Below are 19739 nucleotides of genomic sequence, written 5' to 3' on the forward strand. Positions count from 1 at the left end.
TTGAGCCCATGCTCCAAAGCAAAGAAGCCACCACAATGAGAAGCCTGCTCACTGCTACAGAAAAGCCTGCACAGCAATGAAGACACCCAGCATGGCCTAAATAAATAAAATTTAAAGAAATTGTGTTAAATGGGGGCTCCTAAAAAAAGCTGATCTACCTAAAGAAGCAGATTTAGAGAAAAACAGAACAAATTAAGAACATATATACTTATGAAAGTATCTCTGAACAGTAAAATGCAGGTGCATTTCCCAGTCTGGTCATGTGAACTATATCACTGGTTGGTAAATGTTTTCTATACAGCCCCAGAAGTATTTATTTCAATTTTAAGCTTTGCATGCCATAAGACTAAATTGAAGATATTATATAGGTTCTTACGTTACAAAAGAAGAAACAAATTTTGACAAAAATTTTTAAGTAAAAAATATAATAATAATAATTAAATATAATTAAAAAAATAATAGAATAGAAATCTTTTTCTTGGTAGGGGAAGAACATTTTAATTGGGGTTCAAAGTTCATGTCCTCTATCAAAGTCTGCTGGCACATGTCCATCTGTTAATGCTGATTTGTAATGAGATTTTAGATTTTATTACAAAAGAACCATCAGTAATGAGATTTTTATTTCATATTTGATTATATCTGAAACAGGCAGTATACTAAAGCATATTGTCACTGAATAATAAACACAATGTTTTGCCATCTAATTTGATAGTAAAATAATCAATACTCTACTGTGCTTTAAGAGTATGATATTAAAAATCCATTTTTCTTTTTATGTTGGACATGACAGTTAAATACTGACAATAAAAATATACCAAAATGCCATACAGCAGTGTGGCACAGAAAACAATGAGCTATAACTGTGTCACTGTGATTTGCAGTGTATCAAGCAGCAATGAGAAATGATAAAAGTGCTCTGTCCCAATTACTCAATTGTGCTGTTATAGCACAAAAGCCTTTGCTGATGTGCAAATGAACCAATGTGGCTCTGTTCCAATAAAATTTATGTACACTAAATTGTTGAGTTCATGTAATTTTCACACCACGAAACAGTTCTCTTCTTTGACTTCTTTTTCACCCATTAAAACATGAAGAAGTTACTGTGAGCACATGGGCTGTGAAAAGGGCAGTGGGCCGGCCGTATTTGGGTCCATCGGGCACCAGCTTCCTAACCCCTGAGCTCCACGATGCAGGCAACTATATTCTTACCTTCTGGCAAGCTGCCCCAATTTTTCAGCACATTCACTGTCTGATTTTTGGTTTAAAAGTTCAAGGATGTTCATGGTTCTGTGAAAATGTCCACATGACAAACTCACACTAACAGCTGTTTCATGTTTATCTCCAGTAAGTACCCATACTTTGATACCAGCCATTCTCAATGCTTCAATAGTTTCTCGAACTTTATCTTGTAGTCTGAAAACAAAAGAAACAAATTAGTAGTAGAGAATAATTTTTTGACCAAATTTTAAGTGTAAACCACAGAGTACAAGTAGGGTAATTCTGAACTCCTTAACCTAGGAATGCTACAGTATAGTAATACAACTGACTTTTCTTCCCACTAGGAAAACCAGAATAACCAGGGAAAGAAGAATAACCCAGATCAGTGATCACCTGGCTAATACAAAATCTACAACTGTGCGCTAGCACATTTGTCACAACTGGCTTTCCAGAGCTGTGGGGCATTTGAGGTGATAGATACCAATCACCTGGGTCAACACTGCCTTGATGAGAACATGTGTGCATTCTCACAATTGTTAAGTTTCCTTCCTTTTCATTTTGGTGACAGATAATACTACTGTAAATGTATTTGTTTTTTTTAAGCTCACAGGGTATTAATACGCTGGAGCACTATGTAAACTTAAATATAAAATCTATAACTTTGTATTTTAAGACTGCACTCTGAAGTTGATTTTTATAGAGCCAACTAACTATACAGTCTTCACAAACTTACTTCTTAAAAGTCTTAAATTTCAAATTAGGAGATTTTCTTTTTTTGATAAGAAAATCTCTTGAATCAGTAGTTTAAAAATCAGACTGCAGACAATAAAGGTCTACATAACCTCAGAGAGTCTCAGAAATCTCACAAGGACCACTGAAAAGTAAATGAAACACTAGATCTTAAAAAAATGCAAACACCCTTAGATCTAGGTGGTAGAAAAAAAGTAACAATAGACTTAATTTGTAGAATTGGATAATTCAAGAAACTGAAAAATACATGGAGAGAGACGCTAGGGAACAAAGGCAACGAATAAATAGACGGCATGGAATTCACAGGCTAACAGAGTGGAAAGTCTTCAAACAAGTAACTATAATATACTGTCACAAGGACAACAGCAGAAACTACCTACAAAACATGAAGGCTTCCCAAAGAAGAGAATTTTTAATACTATTAGGAGTCAGGAAGGATCTTCCTAGAGTGCAGGTAATATATGAACTATAACTTATGAATGGGTATTCATAGATGGATAAGAGAAAAATGATCCAGGCAGAAGGCACAGCTTTGCAAAGGAAAAAAGGCAAAACCAGAAGAGTTTTAGTTAAAACAGTCTTCACTGTTGTTCAGAAAACTAGACAGTTTGGTATTGCTGAAATGTAAAGCAGAAGGTGGCAATGGTAGGTGGTGAGGCTGGAGAATTAAGCAAGAGCTTAAAATCTTTGAATGGCGCACTGAATAGTTGTCTAAAAACTCAAAACTATACATGGCTGGATTCTATCAAGTATTTCAGATAGCTGACTAGGACAAAAATTATATGTATGGACTGGGAAAAATTAAAGCTTTAACTTTTTCTTTTAATATACTGTCGTTATAAAATGTTAAAAATGGAGCTTGTCATATATTAGAAATATTTGGTTAGAAAAATTCTTATGAGAAAAATGACATTGACTATTTATCTGATACTTACTTGTCTTCTACTGCTGTAGCTCCCAGTAATATCAGGTCTTTCTCTATGAACTGGAAGACACCTGCCAATTTTTCTTCCCGTTGCTGCAAGGCAGTCCTGGCTTCAAATAAACGTCTATTTATTTCCTCATACTCTTTAGATGTAAACTGCCTATAGGCCATACACAGAGTTCTTAGCCCTTTCTAAAAGAGAAAAATTAAAGACAAAATTGAACGAAAATAACTAATGGGGAATCAAAAAGTTATTGAAATAAACTGAGGATACCATTACCAAAAATCAACTATCAATAATTTAAAAATTATCACCATCTAGTGATAGGAAACTGTTACAAAACCATAGTCACCTGAATTGTGGGATACATATTATCATAGCTTTCAATTTCTGATGGGTTTTTAAAAAGTTGCTCATAATAATTAAGGTCACTGATCATAAACATGATCTATCTGTAATTTTAAAACTGTTTTTACCAGGAAAGTAAAAAAGTTCTACAAAGGTACCTTCAGGCCAATCAAAAGAGGCAGCACTAAGTTCTACTCTCTTGTTTTAACCACTACAAATTTACTTTTATCTACTTAAAAAAATTTTTTTAAGCAAAGGGGACTATAATTTCCTGAAGCTTCATGGTATGACAAATTCACAATTCAAATAAGACTGTAATGTGGTCATTATCAACCAACCAATACTTTTCTAGAGCCACTGAATGAATGATTTTTAATTGTATCATTGTACCTTCGCTGGTGATTTGGATTACACAAAACTTAGGAATACATGTTTGATTATCTGATTGTACCCAGGGTAAATTTTTCTTATGGTGTTAATATTTGAAAGTTGGTATCTAACTCTGAAAGTTTATAAAAGTTCTTTTTCTTACATTTTCCTCACAAAAACCCAAAATAAAGATTCTAATAAAAGAACTCAGAAAGGAAAGGTTTTAAAATACTATATGACACTACTTAGATTTCTAAATATTGGCTTCCTTGATTTACATATGACCTACATTTATAAACACCCTTTTCTATTAAATAAGTCAAGAGACTATGAGAGTTATAAATAAATGAAATTTATTCATTCCACAACAAGTATTTATTGAGTCCCAGCTTAGTGAAAGCATTGTTCTAGATATTAAAATGACAGAAAAGTAGAATATCTTTGTTCTTACAGATGTTACAGTGTGGTAGATGAACTAGACCATAAACAATTAGAAAATAAGTAATAGGAGAAAAGAAACTGTAAGGAGGTAGATGTATAGATATAAGTATGGAGCAAACATTTACAGAAACGCAGAAATGAGAGATCATGAGGCTCTAAGACTGAGACATAACTGCTTAATAAGTTTCCTCTTCACATGAACTGTGGCACTTTATTTTTGTAAGATTCTCCTACATTTTTTTATTAAGAGGGACATAAGTCACATACCATAATTCACTTTAAAGAGTACAATTAGGTGGTCCTTAGTGTACTCATGAAGTCATGCAGTCATTATGACTATCTGATTCCAGCACATTTTCATTACCTTCGAAAGGAATTCCATACTCATTAGCAGACACTTCCCTTTTCCCCCTTTCTCCAGCTCCTGGCAACTACTAATCTGATTTCTGGCTCTATGAATTGGCTTATTCTGGATATTTCATATAAACAGAACATGTGGCCTTTTGTGACTAGCTTCTTTCACTTAACAAGGAACATCGTTTCTTTTAATGGCCAATTAACATTATACAGATAGGACACTGTTTAATCCTTTCATCAGTTGACAGACATTTGGGTTTTCCCATTTCTTTAGCTATTAGGAATAAAGCTGCTACAAACATTTGTGTCCAAGTTTTTGTTAGATGTATGTTTTCAATTCTATGGATGTATACCTTGACTCATATGGTAACTCCATATTATTCTATGTTGCACGAGGAACTATAAAACTATTTTCAAAGTTGGCCATATCATTTATATTTCCACAGCATGTATGAGGGTTCCAGGTTCTACATATTCTTAAGATTTTTTTGTATAACCCCCTCCTTTTTTTTGGCTGTGCTGTGTGGGATCTTAATTCCCTGACCAAGAATAAAAACCTGTGCCCCTGCAGTGGAAGCAAGAGTCTTAACCACTGGACCACTAGGGAAATCCCTCCTTTTATAATACAGCAATTTGAGGGGTCCTTAAAGCCATAAGTACTCTGGCTGTAACAGGTTCAAACAGAAGATACATGTTTGCAGGTTAAAAGGTCAGTATTTAACCAAAGAATGAGGAACCAACACGTAATGTAACAGAACTACAGAATTACTGTAATTTTTGATAAAATACCAATGCACATCTTTCATATATATTTTTAATGGTGTTTAAAATCAGAGAAATCTGCACTCACCAAAGCAAATTCATCTACATGAATTCTGGTTTTTTCTATTTCTCCACCTATACATTCAGGGAGAACTGATGATTCAGCGCCTTTAACAAATAAAAGCTTCTCACCTAAAAAAAAAAAATGAACATTTAAAAAATTGTATTAGATACAATATTAAGTAAGTACAAATTCATAAAAGTTTAGATTTGTTACCTGAAGGTGCTTGAACAATTACACTCATTCTTCTACGATCTGGATCAAATTCCAAAATATGAAGCAGCTTGTATCTAAGGGAAAAAAATAAGAAAGACAAAATCTTTACTTTTTTGAATAATATTAAGTGACTATTTAGAAAGAAGCCCCATAAGAGATAAAATGGTTAATTCAGAACAAGAAATTAATCTCAGCTATATTTTTCAAGATGATGGATCATGAGTCAATTAACAACACAAGATAGAAAAAGAAGGAACAGACATTTATTAAGTATTGGGTTGGACAAAAAGTTCATTCAGGTTTTGCCAAAAGATCTCATGGGAAAACCTGAATGACCATTTTGGTCAGTCTAATACTTAACCAAATGCCACATACTTTACATACCTTCTATCATTTAGCACCCATGAAAACCAAAGGATGTAGGTCTTATCTCACTTTACAGATGAAGACTATTAAACTCAGAAAGGCATATTCATTTGCCTAAGCCAAATAAGCATATGAATGGCAGAGCAAGGATTGGAATCCAGATCTGCCCAGCTTCATGTTTCCTCACTAAAAAGGGTGACTGATTCTATACCCTTTTTTCTGCCCAAACACATCTGAGAAATATAAGCCCTCACATTAGTAACAGAGGCTCATTATAGCAGTGATTCTAAACCCAGGACAGGGCACATGTGTACAGCTGGGGGGAAAAGATCTCTCTAGGGAGCTGGAGAAGAATTTGGTGTGTGATGGGTCAAGTGTGGAAGTTGATAAAATGAGATAGACAGGGTCCCAGATAAAAGTGGTCAAAGACTGGGCACTATTTAGTTCAGAAAAGCATAGTTTGGATGAGCAGGGCTGGACCTGAGATGTGATCAGAACTGATAAAAACCACAAAAGATATATAGTACTGGAAATGATACAACAGTTCCTTAATGTTTGAAAGATAAAAATCATAGGAAAGATAAAGAAATTTTTGTTTAGTGAGTAGAAACTTAAAAAACTCATTACCCTTACACGTAAAAATAAACACATAAGTAAATTCAAGAACCATTAAGCTAAAGTATAGATGAAAGATTCAATTATATTATTATTGTGATGAGATAGAGTGTAATACTGCCATTATTCTAGAGCAGGCCTTGGTAAACTTTTAAGGTGCCAGATAGTAAATACTTTAGGCTTTGAACATCATATATGATCTCTGTTGCATTTTTGTTTCTGTAAACACTTTAAAAATGTAATTTTGTCTGCAGGCTATACAAAAACAAGCTGTAGGCCAGATCTGGCTTCTGGGTCATTTTACAGATTCCTGTTCTATAGTATTTAATACATAGAAAATTACATATAGAAAAAAATTACCGTTCCAGTTTTCCAAGAGTTTTAACTTCCATAATTTCTCCAGAATTACCAATAAACACGATGCCAAATCTAGGAAATAAAAGAAGAAATAAATATAAGATATAAAGGATGAGAGGTGGACCATAAAGAAGGTACAGTGCCAAAGAATTGATGCTTTCAAACTGGTGCTAGAGAAGACTCTTGAACAGTCCCTTGGACAGCAAGGAGTTCAAACCAGTCAGTCCTAAAGAAAATCAACCCTAAATATTCATTTGAAGGACTGATGCTGAAGCTGAAGCTTCAATAGTTTGGCCGCCTGATGCAAACAGCTACTCACTGGAAAAGGCCCTGATGCTGGGAAAGATTGAAGGCAGAAGGAGAAGAGGGCAACAGAGTATGAGATGGTTGGATGGCATCACTGAGTCATTGGACTTGGACAAACTCCAGAGATGGTGAGGGACAGGGAGGCCTGGCATGCTGAAGTCCATGAGGTTGCAAAGAGTTGGGACACGACTGGGCGACTGAACAACACTTCATATTTTACAATATAACTTGAGTAAAAACATTTAAAATATAAGTTTAAGATGTATTTTAAAGTATTTCCTTTGAGTATATATAGCATTATTTTTAAGAACTTAAAGGATTAGAGTAGGTACAAAACAATACACACACAAGTATTTTTCACAACATATTTCATAGCAATCAGACAGTAGCCAGTGGTGCCTGGACCTACTACACTACTTCTGCTGTCACAGTAAAATTTGCCATCAGAAGACTGAAGGAATTGAAGGACCAGTAGAAGTGCCATTATTTGATAACACTGCTAGCCTATAATAAATGTGTTAATTTACATAACAAAATTACTTTGGCTTGTTGTTAACTTTGGTTATGGGTATTCCACGATGGCTCAGCAGGTAAAGAATCTGCCTGCCAATGCAGGAGATGCAGGTTCGGTCCCTGGGTTGGGAAGATCCCTTGGAGGAGGAAATGGCAAATTACTCAGTATTCTTTCCTGGGAAATCCCACAAACAGAGGAATCTGGCAGGCTATAATCTGTAGGGTCACAAAGTCAGACAGGACTGAGCACACATGCAGAATGCAGTAGACTTTTATAGAGATCTCTTCAAAATATGACTTAAATCAAGCTTGACAACAAAATTAATGACATTTCACATTCTTATTTAAAATAAGAGAATATTTTTTTGTCTGAGAATTTAAAAGTATTTTCTTGTATTTTCACACTTTTATTTAAAAGGTATTTTCCTGAAGATTTGAAAATTATACTTAAACTACCTTGCAGCAGCTTCCACAAGAGCCTTTTCATCTGGTGAAGATGCATAGTACTCCAACTGGGCGGGTGCAAAGCTGGACTGCCAGGGACCATCACCAATGCTATCAGTCTGAACACTGCTAATCTGCACAGTGTGACAGAGACTGACTGCTTTAAAGAAGAGATCATGTTCTTTAATCTGTAGAAACATAATTAATATTCACAATAAAAATACTAATACCAAATAACATGTAGAAAACCGGAAACAAAATTCTAAAAAATGCCAATAAATACAGTTTGTAATTTGATAAAATAAGATGTAGAACAAGAGTGCTATAATCTTGAATTGCATAAGTAATAGCTAGCTGGCTGCTTCTGACTCCAAAGAGTTAAGACGTCATGTTTTCTTATGACCCTTCAATATCTATCTTTTTTTTAGTAGACATAACCAAATTGCAAGTAAAGCTGAAAACTATTTTGTGGCAGAACTGGGATGGAAAAGGTATTAAGTAAATTTAAGCTCTGTTCCTTAACAAAGTCTTATTTACTTCAAGACAGAAAGCACTTTCCTTAACCTAGTCTCATTTAAACACCTAGAGAACTAAAGTAGATAGATAATAAGTGACAATTTAAGCTGGCTCATGACTAAATTCTCAATGCTGAACCAAAGTATAAACAATTCAAATGTATATTTCTTGCCCCACTAACACTTAAAACATTTTCTCCTACAACCCACCAACTACAAAGAATTACTATTTCAAATGAAATTCCTATTTATTAACTTAAAAATTGCTTACTAGTTCAGTTCCATTTTCAGGACTGGTTCTAAAGGAGGAACTGGTTGCAAGATGGGATAAATTGTTAAGATGGGATAAACTAGTAAGATAAGATAAATTTCCTTCTGAAGAGTCTGGTGTTGGTCCTTCGGATACAAGTCTACCATTGATTTCTTGGTATTTTGTACCATTAATTGAACATTCCCGAAACTGCATCTCATTTTCTGTCAGTGTACCAGTTTTATCTGTAAACACATACTCCACCTAGAGACAGAAAAGAAAACAAACATTTCTGTTCAGGGTCTTATATTAGACAAAAAAAAAAAAAAGCTGCCTTCTGTCTCCTGATGTTGTTTACCTATTAATATCGATATACTGATGTTGAGAGTACAAGTAATTAATGATGCCACAGAAACAGGGTAACACAAAACATTTAAAATCTATACACTTTTCTAAGTCTGTGGCATCTTTAGAGTCACGTTCATCTATAGAGGTGACTGGTAGTTTTTGTTGAACAAACAGCAGAAATAGTTCCCTGGTCAGAGAACTATATTCCACATGCCACAACTGAAAGATCTTATCTTGCATGCTCCCACTTGCTGAAACCAAGACCCATCAGCCAAAAAAATAAATTCAAAAAACAAACAAAAAACAGCTGCAATACTTCTGATGGCCACTTCTACAAGTATACTTTAAGTCTTTTTCAAGATAAAGTGCCATATTTATTATAGTACTTATTTATTGTATTTACCATATTTATTGTATTTCTTAATAATTTAGCAAGTACTGTTGTCATTAGGTTCCTCTCTTTTCATTTTAAATGTATTACTGACAAAGTTTTTGTTATACCCCAATCCCATTTTCCTATTAACCTGTGGTTTTTAGTAATTTTGCACAGCACAGTGATTTTTAGGAATGGATATGTCACATTACAGCAGAACTGATGAACTAAGATCCTGCAAACCACAGGGCACGGCCAACCAAACACACTGTTCTGATGTAATATAATATTAGAAATGTAATAATAATAATATTATTATTAATTACTATAATATTAGAAACTTAAAATATTATAATAGAAATATACCAAAAGATAGGTGAAAAGATAAAAGTGCATGACTTCTCCCAGAAACCATATTATAAAAACAAAGAAACAAAAATTCAAAATCAAAGAGAATTAGGAAATCAGGATAAATGGTCTGACACCCAAATTAATAAATTTCAGAAATAAAATTCCACAAAACAGAAAAAGAATTGTTATTAAAGAAAAAAGGAAAATTCCTAGAAGTGAAGGACATGTTTCTAGATTAAGAGGACTCAGAGTTCTTTGCCCAAAGGGAGTAAAAAAAAAAACACCAAGGTGTATCATCATAAAATTTCAGATTCACTGCACAAAGAGAAGATTGTAAACATTAACACTTTCAGAAACAAAACAACACATCACATACAAAAAACTAAGAATCAGTATAGGATTGGATTTCTTATAGAAACACTGGAAGCCAGAAAAAAAAACGGAGAACTGCTTTTGAAAATTTTGAGGAAAAATAATTCCCAACCTGGGATGTGTTACCCAGCTAAATTATTAATCAAGTGTCAGTTCAGTTCAGTTCAGTTCAGTCGCTCAGTCGTGTCCGACTCTCCGCGACCCCATGAATCACAGCACGCCAGGCCTCCCTGTCCATCACCAACTCCCGGAGTTCACTCAAACTCATGTCCAAGTGTAAGAAGGGAATAAAGATATTTTTAGACGTGCAAAAGCTCAAAATATATCCATCTTAAGCATCCTTTTCAAAGAAGTTATTAGAAGATGTGGTCCACCAAAATAAGAGAATAAGCAACAGGTGGGAAGACATGGGAAGCAGAGGGCAGAAAATTTAAAACAGACGGGAGACAAAGGAAGTTCTAGGGTGATGGAAAAGGAAGTCCAGGGTGACAGCTTAGAAGCTGGCCCAGAAAGAAGTCCAAATTCAAGCAGAAAAATGAAAGGTTTTAAAAGAGAAAGCGAGCAACAGAATAAAAAAGAGAAAGGAAATCCTAGATTACCTGCTATGTTTGAATATGTGGAGAGATGGTTCATACACTCATCAGATTTGTTTGTGGTAAATGAAAATTAAGTGAATGGAAAAACAGAACAATTAAGTCTAACAAAACCAAAACACATAAGAAAAATGTAATTATAGTACTACACAGCACACAGAGAGAACTAGGAGTTAATAAACAATAACAAAACAGTTCTAATAATGTCAATAAGTGAGTATTTATTAAATCCCAAATTGTAACTGAACAATATTGGAGAACTATGGAGAGGCAAAGTGGGTATATGTGTAGAAGGAATAGTGTAAGGGGTATACCTTTATATTTCATAGTAAATAATGTCTTAACTTTAAAAATCCAGAAAGAATACCATATAAAAATACAGTGCTAAATAATGAAGAACAGTTTAAGATTTCAAAATGGGAAACAAGAAACAAGGTGTGGAGCAAAGAAAGTGGGGCTATTTTTTAGCATAAGTTTTATAATATTTAGTTTTATTAGTCTTTGCACATTTATTGTTTTGATAAAAATAACAAATTAGAAAAACAAAAGGATCATTTTTACCTGTCCAAGTTCTTCATTCAGATCAGAAGTATTTACTTGCGCTTTCTCATCTGATTCTTCATGATAGAGATCAAGATCCCAGCCAATAAAAAATGATCCAAGAAATTTTTGCAGTTCCACTGTCACGTATAATGAAATTGGAATGATGAAATTGTAGAGTACCAAAAACGCAAGGAAGTCTGAAATAAATTTCAGAATCTGTAGGAAAAAAATGATTTTTGGTAATAAAAAATATGAGAATTTCTTTATCATCACTGAAGAAAATAATCAGTTTCACATTTAAACAGATTATCAACTATATTCTGAAACAGAATAGCCTCATGAGTTGAAATTCATTTATCGAATTGTCCTTTCAACACATTTATTGCTCTTTAGAATCTTAAACAAAGAGAAAGAAAAAAAGGTTAAAACCAAATTACTTAATTTGTTACTTTTTGTGCCTGTGCCCAGCTGCTCAGTCAGGTCTGACTCTTTCCAACACCATGGACTGTAGCCTGCCAAGCTCCTCTGTCCGTGTAATTTTCTAGACAAGAATGGCAGTCAGGGGATCTTCCTGACCCAGGGATTGAACCCGTGTATCCTGCATCGCAGGTGGAGATTCTTAACCGCTGAGCCACCAGGGAAGCCCAGTGAATAACTCTGACAGAAATGAAAATTAATTTACTCTTTAGTTAATCTATAACATACAGTAAATGGAATAAAAATTTCAATATCTAGTACTGCCAATACAGATAATCTAAATTTTTGTGATCTTCTTTAACCATTCAAATCATGCCATAGGGAATTGAACTGCTTATGTCCTAAAATGTAAAAAGCATACCAGTACAAACATGCTGGCTACTCTTCACATGCAATATCCTTTTGATACCCTTCAACAATAGTACTTTTAGGGGATGACACTATCAGAAGTCACTGCTGCTGCTAAGTCGCTTCAGTCGTGTCCGACTCTGTGCGACCCCAGAGACGGCAGCCCACCAGTCTCCCCTGTCCCTGGGATTCTCCAGGCAAGAACACTGAAGTGGGTTGCCATTTCCTTCTCCATCAGAAGTCACTACAAAGCATTAAAAGATATAAAATTTCCAAACAATAAAATTTTCTTTATAACAGAGTCAAGAACACCATAAAATACCTTACTACTATTTCTTTGATGTTCTGTTTTTTGGTTATACCAAGGTTCATCCCATTTTTCTTCAGCTTGCCATGTATATTTCAAGATAGTACTGATAATGGCTTCAGAAATAAGGATTATCAGATAAATTATCAAAAATGTATTCATTGACCTGAAATGGAAAAAGAGAATATAAAATGTATCAATAACACATTAGTATACTCACTTGTTTGGAAATTATTATTGGTATTAAATAAGACATTAAATATATAAGATATTATGATAACTATCTAAATGACAAAATTTATGACCATTCAATTAAATCTATCTACTAGAAATAAAAGAACAGATACATACAATTACAACCATATTTACTATAGGTAAGCTACTGTTCAAAATGCTTATAGTAAATGACAGCTTTGGCCAGTTATTTTGCTGTAAATAATTATCAAAGGATTTTCTACATTTTCAGGACCCATCTTACTTTATGTGCAAACATAACTAATATTTGTATAGCACTGATATTTTATAAAACTTCTGTCACATCCACTAACTTGTCTTATGTTAAACAAAAAAACAAGCTTGTCTAATGTTTATAAAAACCTGTGAGGAAGAGATTGCATCCTTTTTAAAGATGGTGACCAAAACTAAAAATCATTCTGTAGATTTCCCAAAATCATACAAGTCATGAATTGACTTTAAAATCCCTCTACTTTTCACTGGGCAAGCTTAATATTGTATCTCTAAAGTCCTTCATCAACATTTTGTTCTTTTCAGCACACGGATTTTATATGGATTTTGTTAGGTGTACACCTAGGTACTTCTTTGGGGGTGGTGACTGCAAATGGTATAATTTAAATTTCAATTTCTGTCATTGGTGTTTCTTTTTCAATGTCATTATTTCGTGCTTTGATAGTTAATTTTATGTATTGACTTGACCAGGCTAACCAGAGGGCTGGTAAAACATTGTTTCTGGATGTGTTTGTGAGGGTGTCTCTGGAAGATATAGTTGGTTCAGCAGACTTAGTAAAGACATATGCCTTCACCAATATAGGCAGTTAGTCGCTCAGCCATGTCTGACTTTTTGCAAGCCCATGGACTGTAGTCTGCCAGGCTCCTCTGTCCATGGAATTCTCCAGGCAAAAATACTGGAGTGGGTAACCATTCCCTTCTCCAGGGTATCTTCCTGACCTAGTGACTGAACCTGGGTCTCTTGCACTGCAGGCAGACTCTTTACTGTCTGAACCACCAGGGAAGCCCCAATATAGGCAGGCATCATCCAATTCATTGAGGGCTCAAATAGAACAACAACAACATAAAAAGGTGAAGGAAGGACAAATTCTGTCTCTTCTTGATTTTGGACATCAGAGCTGCTGGTTCTTAGGACTTTGGATTTGGGCTAAATTATACCACCAAGTTTCCGGGGTCTCTATCTTGCATTTGGCCAACTGAGACTTCATGGGCTCCATAACCATGTGAGACAATTCCTATAATAAATCTCCCCTTATATGTAACTTAGGTATAAACTACTGGCTTAAGTTTCTCTATAGAATCCTAATACAAGTACTATCAATTTCCTTCTCAGCACTGCTATAGCTACATTCTACAAAATGTGATTGTTGTATTTTCATTAATTTTTAGGTATTTAAAATTTTTTTCTTTGAAATTTCCTATTTGACCCACAGATTACATAGAAGAGCTCCAGCTACTCCCTATCTTTGCCAATACTTGGAACCTTCAGTTGTTTCCACTTTCACCATTTCAATACATGTGTCTTACTATCTCTGTGTAGTTCTACTTTGTATCTCTTATGAATAATGATATACACTTTTTCATGTGCCTATTGGCCACATGTATATTCTCCTTTGTGAAATATCTGTTCATATCTTACCTATTTTTTCACTGGGCTGTTTTTATTATAAATATATAGGAGTTTTTGATATATCATTATATATTCTGAATACAAGTTCTTTGTAAGGTAGATCTTGTGAATATCTTCTCCCAGTTTGTGGCTTATTTGTTCATTTCCTTAATTGTGTAGTCTGATGAGAAGTTTTTAACTTTGAGGAAGTCCAGTTTATCAATTTTTCCTTTTATTTATGCCATTTGTGTCCTAAAAAGTATTTAATTATCTCCAGGTTGTGAAGATATCTTCCTAAGTTTTCTTCTAAAAGTTTCATAGTTTTAGCTTTTCTGTTTAGGTCTATGACCCATCCTAAAATTTTTTTTGGTGTACAGTGTAAGGCAGGAGTTGAAGTTTATTTTTTCTTTCCCATTTGAATATCCAATTGTCGTTACATCATTTGTTGAAAAGACTTTTCCCTCACTGAATTCACTTAATGCTTTGGTTGAAAATCTACTGACTATTTCTCAACTCTCTATATTTTAACCTACTGAACTATCTTTTTATGCTAAAATCATATGAAACTTACTGTAGCTTTATACTGTCTTGAAATGAGGCAACGTAACGCTTTTAAGCTTTACCGCTTCTTTTTCCCTTTGATCCCTTGATCTAGGTATGCTGCTGCTGCTAAGTCTTTTCAGTCATGTCTGATCTAGGTATAGATTTACCTATTTTAATATTTGCAAAGAAGCAACTTTTGGCTCTTAATTTTGTCTATTGCTTGTTTTTTATTCTAATGTTTAAAGCCTGCATTTTAAATATTTCTTGTCTTTATTCTCAGATTGGGTTTAATTGCTTCTTTTTATCCAGTTTAAGGTGGAAACTTAGAAGACTAATTTTAAGCCTTTCTTCTCTCCATAAACATTTAAGGCAAAAAATTTCTCTCTAACCTAGGTTTTGCCTGAGTCTGCAGATTTAATATGCTGGATTTAAAATTACCATTCTGTTTCTTCCTGAAATTTAGAAATTTTCAGTTATTATTTTTTCAAAGATTTTTATTCTTTCCCTTTTGCTCTCTTTTTTTTCTTCAGGGGCAGGGACTCAATTAGATTTATGCTAGATAGCTTGATATTGTTCCACATGGCTCTGAAAAACTCTGTTTTTCTTCAATCTTTTTTCTCTGTTCTTCAGACTGATGTCTATTGCTCTTTCAAGTTCACTGACAACTTCTGTTTCCCTCAATCTGGTATTGAGTCCATCTCATGACATTTACATTCCAGTAATCATGGAGAATCCCAGGGACGAGGGAGCCTGGTGGGCTGCCGTCTATGGGGTCACACAGAGTCGGACACGACTGAAGTGACTTAGCAGCAGCAGCAATCATGTTTTCCAACTCAAGAATTTTCACTGCATTCTTTTGTAGTTTTCATTTAATCTGCTGAGATTTCACATATATTCATTCACACCTTCCTTTAGGCTCCTGAACATATTTATAAAATCTGCTATAAAGTTTTTGTCTACTAATTACAAGGTCTAAATCATTACATAGTTTCTGTTGAGTTCTCTATGAGTTACATTTCCTTCACAGGTCTGCTTTTTTTTTTTTTTAACCAGAACAAAACCCAGGGGAAGTTTAATTTTGCTTTACTAACTCCTTTTTAAAGTAAAACACAATACATAAAAACCATTAGAAAAATGACTGACAATTTCAACTAAATAAAAATTTTGTATGATAACCATATTACAAACTAAGTACAAAGTCAAATAGTAAAATGAAAAGGTATATAATTACAATATACTAGTTATGGTACTTATTTACATTTTTTATTAATACAAGTTTTTTTTAAAACTTTTAATTTTATATTGAGCTATAGCCGATTAACAATGTTTTGACACTTTCAGGTGTACAGTGAAGGGACTCAGCCTTGGATACATATATCCATTGGATATATGTGCATTGGATATATATGCATCCAATGGATACAAATATCCATTCTCCCCCAAACCACTTTCTCATCCAGGCTGCCACATAACATTGAGCACAGTTCCAGGTGCTATACAGTAGGTCCTTATTCATATCTGCTTATTTTTGACTACATATTAGATTTTATAAATAATACATTATAGAGACTGTATTCATGTTTCCTCAGAGGAGTGCTGATTTTTATTTCAGCAGGGAGTTAATCTGACTAGCTTCAAACATCAAATTCTGTTTTCTACTGCTGTTGAAACAGCAAAATTCTCTGTTCGGTTCTTTCATCTTCCTGGTACTGACTTTTTGCCAAGTCCAGTGGAGTCTCCCCTGTACATGCATAGTTCTAACAGTCAGTCAAGGATTTGGGTAGAATTTATGCACTTGTTTTGGAGTTCATTCCCTTAAATGATTTTTCCCTTTTTAGCTGCTCCTTCAGTTTTGAACTTTGTCCTCTAACATCTAAGGCATCACCGACTCGATGGACATGAGTTTGAGTGAACTCCGGGAGTTGGTGATGGACAGGGAGGCCTGGCGTGCTGTGATTCATGGGGTCGCAAAGAGTCAGACATGACTGAGCGACTGAACTGAACATCTACACACGATAAAGCTCAGGCTCTCTCATAGCCTGTGCAGCAGCACAGTAAGTAAAAAGGGCCCTCAGGTAAAAAGCTGCACTCCCCCTTGTTGGTGCTCTCATTTTTCAGGAGTAGACTCCTTGCCAGTTTCTGTTTTTGATCACTTTCCAATGCTTTCAAATACCTGTTTATTAATATTCTGCCCAGATTTTATAATTGTTATCTGCAGGAGGTTTAGTCTGATCAAGTGGTTCCAATTATTATTCAACAGTATTTATTTTAAGATCATTATTTTAGCACCTGCAATATGCCAAATATTGTGCAAAATGCTACACGTATACAGAAATGTTAGAAAGCATCCATTCCTCTTTGACTCTGATCTTAATATCTGGAGGGGTGGTTTCCTGGTGGTCCAGTAGTTAGGACTCTGAGCTTTCAGTGCCGTGAGCCCAGGTTCAATCCCTGGTTGGAGAACTAATATCCCACATGCTGTATGGCATGGCCAAAATATATACATATATATATATATATATATATATTTGCATCTCTTCAGGCAAGGGACACAAAAACAAAAAGGGACTATATCAAACTAAAAAGCTTTTGTATAGTGAAGGAAACTATCAATAAAATGAAAAAGCAGTCTACCGAATGAAAGAAAACTTTACAAATAATATATCTGACAAGAGGTTAATATCCGAAATATATAAAAATTCACACAACCTAACATCAGAAAAACAATCAGATTAAAAAATTGGCAAAAGATCTAACTGGACATTTTCCCAAATTATCAGGGAAATGCAAATCAAAACCACAAAAGATACCACCTCATATCTGTCTGAATGGCTATCATTAAAAATACAATGAATGACAAGTGTTGGTGAGGATGTAGAGAAAAGGGAACTCTAATATACCAATTAGAAAACAGTGAGAGACTTAATTTTGGGGGGCTCCAAAATCACTGCAGATGGTGACTGCAGCCATGAAATTAAAAGACACTTGCTCCTTGGAAAAAAAGCTGTGACCAACCGAGGCATTCCTTTGCCAACAAAGGTCCGTCTAGTCAAAAGCTATGGCTTTTCCAGTAGTCATGCATGGATGTGAGAGTTGGACTATAAAAAAAGCTGAGTGCCGAAGAATTGATGCTTTTGAACTGTGGTGTTGGAGAAGACTCTTGAGAGTCCCCTGGACTGCAAGGAGATCCAACCAGTCCATCCTAAAGGAAATCAGTCCTGAATATTCATTGGAAGGACTGATGCGGAAACTCCAATACTTTGGCCACCTGATAAGAAGAACTGACTCACTGAAAAAGACCCTGATGCTGGGAAATACTGAAGACAGGAGGAGAAGGTGATGACAGAGGATGAGATGGTTGGACAGCATAACTGACTCGATGGACATGAGTTTGAGTAAGTTCTGGGAGTTGGTGATGCACAGGGAAGCCTGGCGTACTGCAGTCCATGGGGTCGCAAAGAGTCAGACAGGACTGAGCGACTAAGCTGAACTGAATACACCAATGGTGAGACTGTAAATTGGCACAGCCACTATGGAAAACAATATGGAGGTTCCTCAAAAAAGGTAAAAATAGAACTGCCATATGGTCCAGAAACTTCACTTTTGTTTATTTACTTAAAGAAAACAAAAACACTAGTTTGAAAAGATACATGCACCCAATGTTCACTGTAGCATTATCTACCACAGCCAAGATGTGGAAGCAACCTCAGTGTCCACCAATAGATGAATGGATAAAAAAGATGTGGTATATATACACAAAGTGGAATATTATTCAGCCATAAAAAATGAAATACTGCCATCAGTGACATGGATGAATCTAAAGGGTACTATGCTAAGTCAGAGAAACAGAAATACCATATGATCTTACTTATATGTGGAATCTAAAAAAAACAAAATGAAAACAGATTCATAGATATAAACACGTGGCTGCCTGACAGGATTGGGGGAATGCGTAAAATTGGTGAAAGGGATTAAGAGGTATACACTTTTGGTTATAAAATAAATGACAAGAGGATGTAATATCTGTATAAGGGATATGGTCAATAATATTGCAATAACTTTGTATGGGGACAGACAATTACTAGTCTCATTATATCATTTCATAATTGATACAAATGTCAAATCACCACATACTACACCTGAAACTAATACTGTTCATCAACTGTATGTCAATAAATCAGAATTAAATGAGAAACTCTCCCTATCCTCAAGGATACCATCTTTTGTTGACTTGAAACATATATTTATACCACATATTTTATATATATATATAATAATATCCATATCAACAGTCATATTTATGTGTGAATAAAATAGTTTTCTTACTTTTCTACTGCAGATCGTTTCTGCGATTTGCTCTTGTAATTTAATGCCATCTTAGTTTCCATTCCGGTATATACAGCAACACCTGAAAAACAAGACACTCTTAAACTAATCCTCCACCATGTTTCACAAAAGGAATGTACTCACTAGCATGAAAGCAACTTAAAAAATGTATCAACCGACACTTGTTATAATTCGGCTTTCAAGTCCCGGAGGTTTTTGGGAAACTCCAGTCATTCAGCCTGCTGACTGAGAAAGGCATATAGATTCTGTTCCTGAATTATAACTGAGATATTTGAATGAAAGTGGTATTACTTGAGTTGGAACTGATGGGGCAAAGAATTTGGAAAGATAAAGATGGCAGAGAATGCCATTACAGATACAGCAAATAGTGCACTAGTTAACTATAGGGCAAAGACAGAAATGGAAAAGCACTTTCTATTAGGTTGCAACAATGGATTGGGGTCAGTTTGAAAGGCCTTGAATGCTAAG

The 19739-nt window shown here is 34.7% G+C and overlaps 1 protein-coding gene across 3 annotated transcripts in view; it reads right to left on the reverse strand.

The window, feature by feature from the left end:
- ATP11B (ATPase phospholipid transporting 11B (putative)) overlaps positions 1-19739 on the reverse strand; it is a 126080-nt gene that overhangs the window by 56515 nt on the left and 49826 nt on the right. For all 3 annotated transcript variants that reach the window (XM_055409805.2, XM_055409833.2, XM_055409842.2), the window contains 10 exons: positions 19251-19332; positions 12542-12692; positions 11413-11610; positions 8836-9078; positions 8062-8237; positions 6790-6858; positions 5449-5522; positions 5260-5363; positions 2904-3085; positions 1210-1413 (listed from right to left, as the gene is read on the reverse strand). In XM_055409805.2, the coding sequence (XP_055265780.2) occupies positions 1210-1413; positions 2904-3085; positions 5260-5363; positions 5449-5522; positions 6790-6858; positions 8062-8237; positions 8836-9078; positions 11413-11610; positions 12542-12692; positions 19251-19332 (1483 nt within the window). The remainder of the gene's footprint in view (positions 1-1209; positions 1414-2903; positions 3086-5259; positions 5364-5448; positions 5523-6789; positions 6859-8061; positions 8238-8835; positions 9079-11412; positions 11611-12541; positions 12693-19250; positions 19333-19739) is intronic.

This window comes from Moschus berezovskii, chromosome 1 (genome assembly GCF_049115385.1).
Source record: "Moschus berezovskii isolate FMDL1 chromosome 1, NW_MosBer_1.0, whole genome shotgun sequence".
Classification (NCBI taxonomy): Eukaryota; Metazoa; Chordata; class Mammalia; order Artiodactyla; family Moschidae; genus Moschus; species Moschus berezovskii.